Here is a 12857-nt window from a genome sequence, read left to right as displayed (position 1 = left end):
ACATCCTGTCACAGTTGAATACAAAGATGTCAATGTTGAATGTGACATACGTTGTTTAAGTCAGGGTTTGGTGAACCTGCTTTCTAGCTTAGGACACTTTCTTTTAGTGCCCCTCTCAGGCGAAACATGCACTGATGTCGTCACCTATCTGAGCAGAGTGTCCTCTCTGGGAAAGGTTCTTAGACCGGACAGCCTCTTTGATGCGGTCCACTTCCTGTTGGTAGCGTTTGCGGTCCCTCATGGCAGACTCCTTGGCATCTCTCAGGGCAGCTTCCAGAGCTTTTACCCGCTCTGCTGTTGCCCGCAGACGCTTCTCCAGTTTGGGTAATTCACAGCGAAGATCTGCATTGTCCCGCACCAGCTGCAGAACACAAAGGGTTAAACTTACAAAAAACACAAAGGGTTAAACTTACTAAAAACACAAAGGGTTAAACTTACTGAGAACACAAAGGGTTAAAATTACAAAAAACACAAAGGGTTAAACTTACTAAAAACACAAAGGGTTAAACTTACAAAAAACACAAAGGGTTAAAATTACAAAAAACACAAAGGGTTAAACTTACTAAAAACACAAAGGGTTAAACTTACTGAGAACACAAAGGGTTAAAATTACAAAAAACACAAAGGGTTAAACTTACTAAAAACACAAAGGGTTACATTTACCAAAAACACAAAGGGTTACATTTACCAAAAACACAAAATTACATGCTTCAGTTGTATGGGTTAGGGTTATTTTTACTTTATTTAAAAAGTTTCAATAAGGCTGAAGATGGCTATGACAGAGCTAAGTGAACAGGTATACTCACCTGTTTATGGACTTTGCTTAGCTGTTCCAGGTTGTTTTCTAAGAAGATGATTCGATGCCTCTGAGCAAGACTACCACCGGCCTCGTCACAGTCATTCTCTGAACTCTGAAGAAGCAGAGACAGGTTCAGGTGTGCCATCACAAAGATCAGGTTTGATCACATCATTAGAAACAGGTGTGAACAGTTGTGAGTTGTGTGTAAATCATGATAGCTGTGTTGTAGTTGTGTTTAATGGTTTTCTTACATTCTTGACTCTGGTGCCGATGTCTTCGATGAAGACTTTACGAAGGTGGTTCAGTGTCTGAAGCTCTTTGGCCTGTTGGATGAAACACAAACTTAGCTGATCTCAGACCTGCTGCATATGAAGCTATGATGGATGTAATAAGGTTCTACATACCACAGTCTCTTCCAGACCCTTCAGGTCCTCTTTGGCTTGTTCTCTCTTTTCATTTAGGAACCTAAATAACAAAAACAAAGTCTGAGAATGAGTCGACAGTTCTTCATCCAAATAAAGTTCAAAACGAACAAAAGAGATATATAGTGAAGGTCCATTTAACATTTTCAAGGGATGTAAAGACTCATCTATACGAATCAGTAACTGACTTTACCGTTTAAGATGCAACTACTGTACGGTAGAGCCCTACAGTAGTCCTACAGTGTTTTTCTTCCATGCTGTTCATAGATTTGGCTAAAAGTTGAGCCTTTAGCAAGAATGAATTTTTTAGTTGAATATTTGGAAATGAATATTTAAAAAAAAATGCCACCCTTCATTCAGTAAGGGTGGATGTCCACCTTTCAGAAAAATTATTTCAGCCGCTTGTATCCGCGATCTCATTCTTTCGGTCACTACTCACAGCTCATGACCACAGGTGAGGGTTGGAACGTAGATTGACAGGTAAATGGAAAGCTTTGCCTTCAGGCTCAGCTCGCTCTTCACCACGACGATCATGTACAACGCCCGCATTACTGCCGGTGCTCCACTGATCTGCCTGTCAACCTGATCCATTTTACCCTCACTCGTGAACAAAGTACTCCTTCACTTGATGCAGACTCACTCCCCACCAGGAGGGAGTAATCCACTGTTTTCCGGCAGAGAACCATGGCCTCACACTTGGAGGTGCTGACTCTGATCCCAACTGCATCACACTCGGCTGCAAACCGCCCCAATACCTGCTGGAGCCAACAGAACCACGATCTGCAAAAAGCAGAGATGAAATTCTGAGGTCCACAAACTGGAAACCCTCCTCCCACCGGCTGTGCCCTAAGATCCTGTCCACGAGAAACACGAGAAACACCCAACAGAATCAGTGAAAAGGAACAACCCTGTTGGAAGCCAATATCCAACCAGGAAAGTGTCTGACTCTGTGCCGAGAATGCGGACACAGCTCTCACTTCAGTTATACAGAGACCAGATGGCTTGTAGCAACGGCCCAGGTACCCTATACTCCCGCAGTAGCCCCTTCATGACCCTCCAGGGGACACGCTCGTAGGCCTTCTCTCTTCCTAAATACCTAACCTGCACATGCCTGCATCGTCACAATAATGTAATATATAATGTACTGAGCACTGAGACAATGACTCAGACATCGAAACTAATTTTGCACACAAGCACTAAATAATCACTCACATGGATTAAGCACAATAGAAATTAATAATTGTAGGCAGTTTTATTATTTAGGAAAGGTTAAAAAATGCTTTATAAATTCAACTCAGGTGACCTGGAGGCATTGGAAATGCTACAGAACATGGACTTTGCGGACTCTTTTTTTCATGCTCAGGACAGAAAGGTCATTTATAAGATATTTGATCAATTACAGAAAAGAAAAAAGAAGGATGAGATGGTTAAGTATGTATATTCAATCCAATTGTTTACATCCTGGAAAAAAGACAAAAACAAAAAAAAGGAAAACTGTGTAAATCTAGGCTGTTTATGTCCATACACATGCACCCTAAAACCGCTCCTCCGCACCACATCCAGCACAGCAGGGATAAGAGCTCTCTGTCCGGTGGTGTATTACAAGACCCGTTCTGTTAACGCATCCAGGTACAGCAGCGATCGACGCCGACCCGGTCGGCAGGGATGGCACGCCAATCCTAAAGTCACAAAAGCACGCACTCTCCTTGCCATACAACAAACATATTCCACCACAACAAGCCGACCAAGTTGGTGGGAATAGTGTGAGGGTGCTCGCTGCGTGTCCAAACAAAACTAGGCATTAGCTAGCCGCTAATGCTGCAAACATAAGGCACAGCACACGAGTATACTTCCGGGTTTAAAAAATAAATTTAAAAAAGGGATGCTTTCTGGTTGCCTGGCAACAAGCAGCGTCAGTATGGCAAGCAGCTAGGGACCACCCTGTATGGGCTGTGGTGTGAAAATGCCCATAGAGGATGGACATGATTATTGTGTGCTCTGTTTAGGAGCTGAACATGCATTAACAGCCAGGGACAACCCAGCCTCATGCATGAGCTGTTTTTGTATGTCAGTAAGACAAACAGAGGCCCATTGCCATTTGCTTGGTAAACGGCCGCCTGCTCCTGCTTTAAGACCTCAGTCGGCTAAGCGCCCCAAGGCTGCGGCTACAGTAGCGCAGGGTACAGCAGGAGAAGAGGCCCACTTGCCTTTCACTATAGTGGTAAATAACGGGGGGGGTCAGAGAGCTGTGTCACACGAGCCTCAGGCGACTGTTAGTAAGTCTTCGGCTCCTGGACTTGTGGAAGAGAACTGCCCCCTTTCCTCCGAATAAGAAGGGGAGTTGGACGTTCTCACCCTGACAGCCTCTGATGATGATGAGATGAGATGTTCCATCTTGGGCAGCAGGAAACAGACATGGAGGATCAAGAACAGCAGTCACCTCTCCTCCAAGAGATTATTAGCAGGGCGACAGCAGCAATAAATATTAATATGCCATCCGATCAAGGGCCCACCACCTCCCGCTTTGATGACAAGGCTTGGGTCGGCTCATGCACCTTCAGGTGCCTCTTCTCTCCGATTTTGAGGAGGTGATGCTAAAGCAGTTTCAGATGACGCCAGTGACTGGTCGCTGGTCTGGGCTCTGTAAACGCTTAGCGTCGGTCCACAATCCGGAAAGGATAGGTTGTGGGCCGTTACCCCCCGTGGACCATGGCCTTGGCAGCCTTGGTGTCACCATCTAATTCAGTTCTCGGGAAGAGTGGTTGCCCTAAAAAGATGGATGCCATGCTGATGAGGATGCATGCCACAATGGCAGTACAGACTCGGCTGGCTAACACAGGGAACACTGGGAAGGACACAGGAGGCTTCTAAGGTTCGCCTTCGAAGGCAAGACCTTCGAGTTCTGCGTTCTCCCTTTCGGGATTTCACTAGCCCCCCACACCTTCCCCAGGTGTATGGATGCGGTTTTGGGGCCTCTGCGTCAGCAAGATAGCAGGATACTGAACTACCTAGACAAATGGCTGGCTTGCGCCCGGACAGTGGAGCAGTGCCATCACCATTTATCAGTTTTGTTGCCACACATCCGGAGTCTGGGGCTTCGCGTCAAGGAAGAAAAGTGCAGACTACAGCCCGCACAGACCACCCAGTTTCTGGGCATGTGGCTAGATGCCAGGGCTGGGCTGGTAACACTGACTCAGGAGAGGCAGGAATCCCTCAGGGTCTGACACCTACAATCCCTGGTGGAAGATCCCAGCCAACATTTCAAAGGGAAGTATGCTTGGTCCAGTGCTGCATCGTCAGGTGGTCTCAGCGGATGCATCCCTGACAGGATGGGGCGCAGTCCACGATGGCAAGGGTGCCAGAGGGGACTGACGTGCCCCCTGGAAGGGTCAGCACATCAATACTCTGAAGCTGAGGGCCATCTGCTTGGCCCTTCAGTACTTTGCACCAAGCCTGCAGGGCCATCACATACAGACAGCACGGTGGCAGCAGCAAACGTGAACAGGCAAGGGGGATTGCGCTCCCCACGATTTTGCAGTATGGCACACGGGCTGTGGACATGGGCATGCACGCAGTTTGCAGGGTTGGCCATGTCCAAGGCTGCGGCTGGCGCCTAACCATGGGGCAGTGTACACGCAGCGACTGGCGGTGTCACTAACAACCAAATGTGTAAGGTGTACAAGCTGTATATAGTGTTTCACGAGGTGTTTTAGTTTGAACACATATGATTTAGAGCACTCTGGTGTTGGTGACGTCTCATTCGAATATCAGGGTCAGAGACCTGGGGAGCACTTGGGGAGCTGCATCTGCTCTGTCTCCTTGGTCTCCTCGCGGTGTGTCAAAGGGCTGCAAGACAGCTTTGTTTTACTTATCAGATCAATCAGATCTTCTAAGCTGATAGGATGGAATGAGTCCAAGACAGTGGGAGTAAGGGAAAAGCTGATAGTGTAGTGTACTGAGAACTGATCGGCTGTATTTGACGTGCTGATGCGGGATTTCAATTTTCTTTTAGGACAGGGAGGTTCAGCTGTTAAAAGGAGATAGAAGAAAATTAATTTGTGATCACTGATCAGCAGGTCCGCACAGCGGATATTATCAATATCAAGTCCATGAGAGAAAACCAGGTCCAAGGTGTGACCTTTCATGTGAGTGGGGCCTAAAACATTTTGCTTGAGGTTACAAGATTCAGTGATATTAAGAAATTCAGTTGTTACACCATTTGTGACATCATCAATGTGCAGGTCAAAATCACCAGCTAAAAACACTCAGACGGATAACTCGTGTAGAGCATAGCGAGGACGTGGGCGCTGGTCAGGGATTCTAACCGGAATGTTCATGGGTACATGAGTGAAGGCAGAGGCAGATGCTTGAGAGCTAGCGGTAGGAACCTCTCCTGGCCAAAAGGAGGAGCAAGTGCGGTTTGTGTGGGGAGGCATGTGGTATCGGACAGTGCAAGGGAGAAGTCCAGATACAGTAGAAAATGTTATCTGTAAGAGTGCGTGAACCTGTGCCATTAAGGTGGATACCATCGGGGCGAAAGAGGGCTGGACAGTTCTAAAAGAGGTTAAAGTTATCAATGAAGGCTACGTTTCGGGCTGCACAAGTAAATTGCAGCCACGTATGGAAACTCAACATGCGGCTAAACCGACCCACGCTGCGGTTGTGTGGGGGGATAGGTCCACTTATGAGGACACGTCTGTCCTGGCTCGCGAGGGAGTCCAGGAGTTTACTGAAGTAATCTCCGATGATAAATGTGGCCCGAGGGGGATTGGCTAGTGGGTGATGCTTGGCCCGTGGCGGCTGAGTGGATGGAGAGGAGCGGGCATAGCAAGGACCAGGAGCTCGTCTTGCCGCAGGTGCGAAGAGCGGTAGGGAAAGACGAGTTCTGTTATGGGAGAAGTGCTGGAGTTTGCCTGGAGGGTGGGCCAGAGGCAACAGTGATCAGAGGGTTCTGTGGGACTGCCGAGGAGGCTGACGAGGAGCAGGTTCCAAAGCCAGAGGAGGGAAATCCTGATCCAGGAGGTCATATTTGTTCTTCAGCTGGATATTAAAGTGCCTGGGTGCATTAGAGGAGCTCCTGCCTCTCTTGTCGACCAGGGCTGCTGGTGGGATGGAGTGGAGCTGATGGGGGCTTTGGGTCTAGCACCAAGTCGTGTCCAGGGGTCATCAATGATGGTGACTGGAGGAGGAGTCACAGCGGCGGGTAGTCAGCGATGGAACTTTCCGGTGGTGAGGTAACTTCAGCGGTTCCTACAGGGTAAGCAGCAGCCTGGGAATGGACTGAGGCATCATGCTCTCGGGCACTAGCAGTGCTAGTTTGTGCTGGGCTGAAGATGAGAGGGTCCATGAACTTCTCGGCTTCCTTGATCTGGTAGAGAGTGGATATCCCTTTTTCCAACTCAATGACTTTATTGACCAGGCCAGCACAACTACCACAGCCGGACAGGGAGGTACGTAGAGTCATAGCGTAACTCATCTTGATTCTGTGTACTTTCTGCAGTCACCCTTGTGGTTGTTAGCTCCCAGGCAAAAAACAAGCTGGTAGTGTTAGCCTTAGTAAGCTTTCTGTGCCGGCAGACAGAACCTTCAAAACATAGTTCTTGATGATTGAAATCTTCTAGTCTTTCGTGGATTTAAAACTTGAAATGTGTAAAACAGAATAAAAACAGGACAAAACAGTCTAGGTGCGACAGAGCTGCGAAAGAGCTGCTGACAACACGTGCAGTCGGGATACCTGCTCCGACAGAACAGATATTGGGACTTTGCAGACTCTGATGGCGGGTCAGATATTGAATTTGAAGTTGAAGAGGAAAGTGACGGGTCTGATTCTGAGCCAGAACTGGAGCAAGAACCAGAGCCTGCTGAAACACCCCGAGCTCCTCACTGCAAACGGGTGAAGCTGATTGAACCTTACAGAGAGAGAGAGGGAGTAAGACAGAGACCGAGAGAGTGAGTGTGTGTGAGACACAGAGAGAGCGAGAGAGAGAGTGTAGGTTATATATCACACCGGCGGGACAGTGGACTTTAGTTATTACACAACTTTTACAGTCTGACAAAAAGCAGGATTATTTTCAATTTCATTTCTGATTATTTTATTTACTCAAATACAAATGCTGAAATTGATGATGAGGGATGGAGAGACTTGAGTGCTATATGCAAAGAAGGCCACAGTGGCAGTGCTTGGTGTCATTCTTTTGTTAGACAAATGTGATCATTTGCGCAATCTTTTTGGATTATTTCTTAGACATTAGCAAATACAAATAGCACATTTTACACTGCTTATAGGATCCCAGGTACACCTTTTATTAGATCATCTATCTGGCTTTGTTTGTGGGGGCTGGGTCGAATGGTGACCTTGCGTGCACATATAGAGATGTAAAGAGATGACGTCATTGGCCCACTAACAAGAACAAAAGGATACAGACGCTCTTGAGCCTGGGAGTTTGCCAAACAAGTACCAAACAAGTGCTTGGCGGTTCTAGTGTTAAAGAGTTGGTCCACTGTTCCTTTGCCAGATCGGAACTCGCACTGTTCCTCCCGTATCCAAGGTCGACTATCGGCCGGGGCCTCCTTTCCAGCACCCTGGAATAATCTTTACCTGGGAGGCTGAGAAGTGTTATAATCCGATGATTGGGGCACACCCTCTGGTCCCGCTTTTTGAAAATGGGATCCAACAACCCGGTCTGCCATTCCACAGGTACTGTCCCACATCTCCACGTGACACTGAAGAGTCGTGTCAGCCAAGACAGCCCAACAAGGTTCAGAGCCTTCAGCATCTCAGGCCGTATCCCATCTACACCAGGCGCCTTGCCACTGAGGAGCTTTTTGACTACTTCAGCAACCTCTGCCATGGATATAGATATGGCTTCCCCTGCTGAAAACAACTTAAGTCAATCCCTGCTGAGTCTTCTAACGTTTGCTAGAACCTCCTTGGTGATCAGTTGACAGCTCTGCTTCTCTCTTAACCCAAGTGTCCAAAACATATGGCAGCAGATCTGACGATACAACAGCGAAGTCGATCATTGATCTGTGGCCTTGGGTGTTCTGGTACCAGGTACACTTATGAATCACCGTATACTCGAACATGGTGTTTGTTATGGCCAATCCATGATGAGCACAGAAGTCTAATAACAAGACCCCGCTGGGGTTCAGATCGGGCAGACCGCTCCTCCCAATCACCCCCCTCCAGGCTTCTCCATCATTGCCTACGTGAGCGCTAAAGTCCCCCAGAAGAACTATAGAGTCCCTAGGCTGAACCCCTTCCAGGACTCCACCTAGTGACTCCAACAAGGCAGCGTACTCCAAACTGTTTGGTGCATAAGCTGACTACAGTCAGAGCTCATTCACCGGGGAAAACTCCAACACAGCGGCACTCAGTCTGTGAGTATCCCCACACCAGCCTAGCACCTCTCATCCTGGGCAACTCCTGAAAAAGGAAAGAGCCCATCCCCTTTTCAGGAGTTTGGTTCCAGAGCTGGAGCTGTGTGTGGACATGAGCCCAACTATATCTAGTTGGTAGCGCTCCACCTCCTGCACCAGCTCCGGTTCCTTCACCGCCAGAGAGGTGACCTTCCACATACCAAGAACCAGCCTATGCCGGTTCGAGTCTGGCTCCAGGGGGTCTGGCTCCAGGCGGTAGCCCCGGCCTCCCTGATCTAGGTGAGGTAACTATACCACATTTCTGCCTTTTGATGGGGTTTTATGAACCGCTTTTAGTCTGGTCCCTCCCCTGAGACCAATTTGCCTTGAGAGACCCTACCAGGGGTTAGTGCCCAGCATAACGCAGCTCCTAGGTTAGCAGGGATTGTAAATGGAAATGAATGACTGGGAATGAAAATGTATTGTTCATGAATAGTATTGGGAAAGGGAAAGAAGCACACCTTCAATGTATGACTTCACAAAAGGACAAACTTACTGCAGTTTCTTGAGTTTCTGGTCTTTGTTCTGATCTTCAGCTTTCAGTTTGTCTAAGTCAGATTGAAGCTTCCTGTTCTCCAGCTGCAGAGCCTGATTCACACTAGACAACACAACATGTATCCATTAAAGTCCATTTATCACACCACATTTCTACAGCTGCAGCCTTAAAATATTAATATATTAAGTTTTAAAATCAAGAACTTAAAATAATCACATGATCATGTGACAAATTCTCACACACGTTGGATAAAAAGATTAAGAGAGTAAAATCATAAATGATCAAAAAAACACAGCTGACATACAAACCATCACCAACTGATCAGTTATCATAATCAATACATTTTTTTATTTTTTTTATTTAAAAAATGTTATGTATTCATCTGTCCGGTTGGTTTTTAAAATAATCCACAATATCACCTCTCCACCCCTTAAGGCAGTGGTTCTCAAACTTTTTTTGTCAAGCCCCCCTTTGGAGAAAGAAAAATTTCGATCAATTGTTTTGATCGTCATATATCAATATTTATTTAACTTTTGTAACTTAATGAAACAGACTGCAGATGAAGGCAGTCAACAAAGCAAACAGAGAGACTGACAGACAGAGGGGGCGGGGCCAGCAGCTGTGCAGAGAGCACTATATTTTGTTTTGACCTGGGCTGTCCGACGTCAAAACAAAAAACACAGAGGAAAAAAAACACAGGCGCGCCCCCCCTGTCATGCCGCCCCACAGTTTGAGAATCACTACCGGAATTTGTTCAACTCTGCTCTACTGCCCTGGCACAATCTGCCTTTTCATTTAGGGCCATAAAGGAGTGGAACAAGCTCCCCACAGATTTGAAAACTTGTACAAATTAGAAAACTTTTTCCCGTGAAATGAAAAATTGGATTCTGAGAAATCAATCGTGTGCATTAATTTTGATTGATAATGTCTAGGTATCCATTTGTCATTGTCAAGATCTCGTACTGTACACAGAAGACAATTATTTGGTGTGTGTGTATGTGTGCGTGTGAGTGTGTGAGAGAGAGTGGGTGGGTGTGGGTACATATGGTGGTATGCTATTTGTGGGAGTGGAGGGAGGATTGGGAGGGTGGTAGGTTTTAGGTTAGGGAACGTGAGTATGATGTTGTAGTCTGACTTTGTTATCTCTTAATCATATTCTGTATTTCCTAATTGTATATTGTATTCTGTTGTGCTTGTGTGCTTGTGCTTCTGTTTGCTTGTGTTTCTACCTGCCCAAGGACTGCAGATGGAAATGAGCTAATCAGCTAAGTCTGGTGCAATGCATCTCCTCTCATTAACTGAGATTAAGGAATGTTAAACATGGTCCCTGACAAACTAAACTAAAGTAAACAATAAAACGTTGATCAGTCAGTTATAAGTTATGTTTGCTACATAAATATAAACATAATAATAAATAATCAATAAAGATGATCAGTCACAGACTGGTTATTATAATAAATAAGAAAATCAAAGACTCACTCTTTGAGTTGATCGACGTGTCTCTGCTTCTGCTCAATCTCGTCTCGGAGCCGACTCAGCTGTTTGTGATGAACCTCTCTGTGGTTCTCCATCTGTTCCTCAAGAGTTCTCTACAGAACAAAGAGAACACAGCAACATTTAATCTACCAACACTTTAGTTCTATATCCTATTGAGAGTATCTCCCCACTCTCTTACATATTACATATGTATGGGGAATGATCCCCCTGCCATCAGGATACGTGGATACTTCTTTAAGACACAGCGGCTTGCCCGGCCATGCCTCACGGTTAATCTATAAAACACCTGTACTGGCGTGGAATCAGTGAGTGTTTGATCTCCACCTCAGTCAGGTTGCTATGTGACAGTCTAAGATACCTCAAACAAACAAAGCAAAGAGTGGGCTAGTGGGAAGTAAGTAGTAAGTGGGACCCTGTTGTCTTTTACTGGCTGCACTGTCTCTGGTAGAATCCCCAGTTACGGTGCTCCTGTCTCCAGCTGTCGTGTCTGGTCTCTCACTTATAGCAGCAGTGTATCCCTATTCCGATGTATTGCTTGCGGTCCTTGGAGGCTAACGGGTATGAGGGGTTCATTAGTTGAGCGCCGGCCCTGAAAGCCAGTTAACAGCAGGTTGAACACCTAGACTTCCCATCAGCCTGGTTTTTGAGCGTAATGCTCAGGGCCAACTAACCCACTCAGCAGGGAAAGTGAAATGGCTGGCTATGGTTTCTGGTCTCCCGGTCATGGCAGCTGTGTATCCCTATTCCGACGTATTGCTTGTGAGCTCACGCGTCTGGAGGGGGTCCCTTGTTGAGTGCAGGCCCTGAAAGCTGTCTAACAGCGGGTTGAACACCTCGAGTCCCCATTGAACTAGTGTCTCTCTGCCCTGAAAGAAGCTCGGTGATACGCTAGCCACATTCAGTAGTAGGCTAACATTGCCTTCTGTCTATTCTCCGAAGAGTGAGAGAGGAGAAAAGTGATTAAACGTGTGGCTCTCGGAGCGTCAGTTGACACGTCACTAAAATAAATAAAAATAAAAAGCTGGTCCACTGCTTATGTTAGCACACTGAGCTAATTCAGAGTGTAAACAAGTAAGTGAGAGGTGCTTCTGGGTTACTGCCAGTCCCGCCCCCACGAATTCAATAAAAAAAAAGAAAGGAAAGCCAGCAGGGACATATTTTTGGCCATGATAAATGTGTATTGTGTTCCGGGCACCAACACAAAATATTGTACAGGGCGAACCCTCAGTCATGCATGGACAGTTTTATGTTGCCTGCATGTACCAGAGAGGCTCGTTGCCGCTTCCTTATAGTGAAGCAGACAGGTCCCTCTCTCTCTAGGGAAATGGCTGAGGCCAGAATAGAGAAAGTAGAGTGTTCAGGAACCTGGCAAGTTCCCTTTCCTCCTCCTGTTATTAGGCCGGCAGCAGACCAACCTTATATTCGCCGCCCCCCCCCAGCCCTTTAGAAGAGCTCTTATGCAGGGCAGCCAGGGCTCTTGATATAACCCCCTGAAAGCCTTAGCCTCAAATTCCACAGCTTCTGTCTACGGCGCGTCCGTGTGTGCTGCGACCTCCGGAGTTGATCAAGCCCATTCAAGTCAATGCTCGTGATTCCACAGCACGCACTATGCTCCATCTCCAATGCGTCCCAGAAGCCCTCTCCGCTCTGCTCCGCTAAAGATATGTGCCGAATCTATTTTTGATGGAGACCGCTTCAAGCACGCGTCAAGCTGAACAGAGCAGATCATTCCAAAAAGGATGTCAGACGGAAAACAGCAAAGAGCATCCGGTGATTCAAAATAAAACACCATGGTAGGTCGTCCATACATGGTCGTCCTCCCAAGGCCTTGTGGGCTATGGGTTAGTTGTCTCTTCAGTCAAGCTGTGGGCTGGCTGGAGTGGCCACTTTGTTCCTTGGCCCTGTGTCTTGCAGTGCCTTTATTTGTGTTCTCAGGGTCAGCCTTGCGTCTTGCAGTTTGACCTCAGCAGCCTTTAACATTTCATTTACTTACAGCAGGAACACTTTAGCTCTCTAGAGCAGGAACAATTTTAGAGCTCTGTTTTTTTCCTTGGAGCCCCCCTTGTTTTTATCTAAGAAAGGCTGAGCCCCCCCAGCCCGCACACACGTACACCAGAACAATAAAGTGATTCATTCCAAATCTTTATTGGCAAAAATTAACACCAATCAGCCGATAGTTCGCAGAGGTGTGGCCCACAAAGTAGCTACTATATTTGAATGAGGA

The 12857-nt window shown here is 46.8% G+C and overlaps 1 protein-coding gene across 1 annotated transcript in view; it reads right to left on the bottom strand.

Annotated features, from left to right (window-relative positions):
• LOC138592283 (kinesin heavy chain-like) overlaps positions 1-12857 on the bottom strand; it is a 67611-nt gene that overhangs the window by 3183 nt on the left and 51571 nt on the right. Inside the window, exons 19-24 of the mRNA XM_069663034.1 lie at positions 10616-10725; positions 9137-9238; positions 1204-1264; positions 1051-1122; positions 807-911; positions 145-361 (exon numbers count right to left, since the gene is read on the bottom strand). Of these exons, the coding sequence (XP_069519135.1) occupies positions 145-361; positions 807-911; positions 1051-1122; positions 1204-1264; positions 9137-9238; positions 10616-10725 (667 nt within the window). The remainder of the gene's footprint in view (positions 1-144; positions 362-806; positions 912-1050; positions 1123-1203; positions 1265-9136; positions 9239-10615; positions 10726-12857) is intronic.

Source organism: Semicossyphus pulcher, unplaced genomic scaffold, assembly GCF_022749685.1.
Source record: "Semicossyphus pulcher isolate SPU_LCO1_2020_fin unplaced genomic scaffold, fSemPul1.0.p SCAF_15, whole genome shotgun sequence".
NCBI classification, from domain to species: Eukaryota; Metazoa; Chordata; class Actinopteri; order Labriformes; family Labridae; genus Semicossyphus; species Semicossyphus pulcher.
Note: the sequence above shows the minus strand (reverse complement) of the source record. Positions and strands in the feature narration are given on the sequence as shown.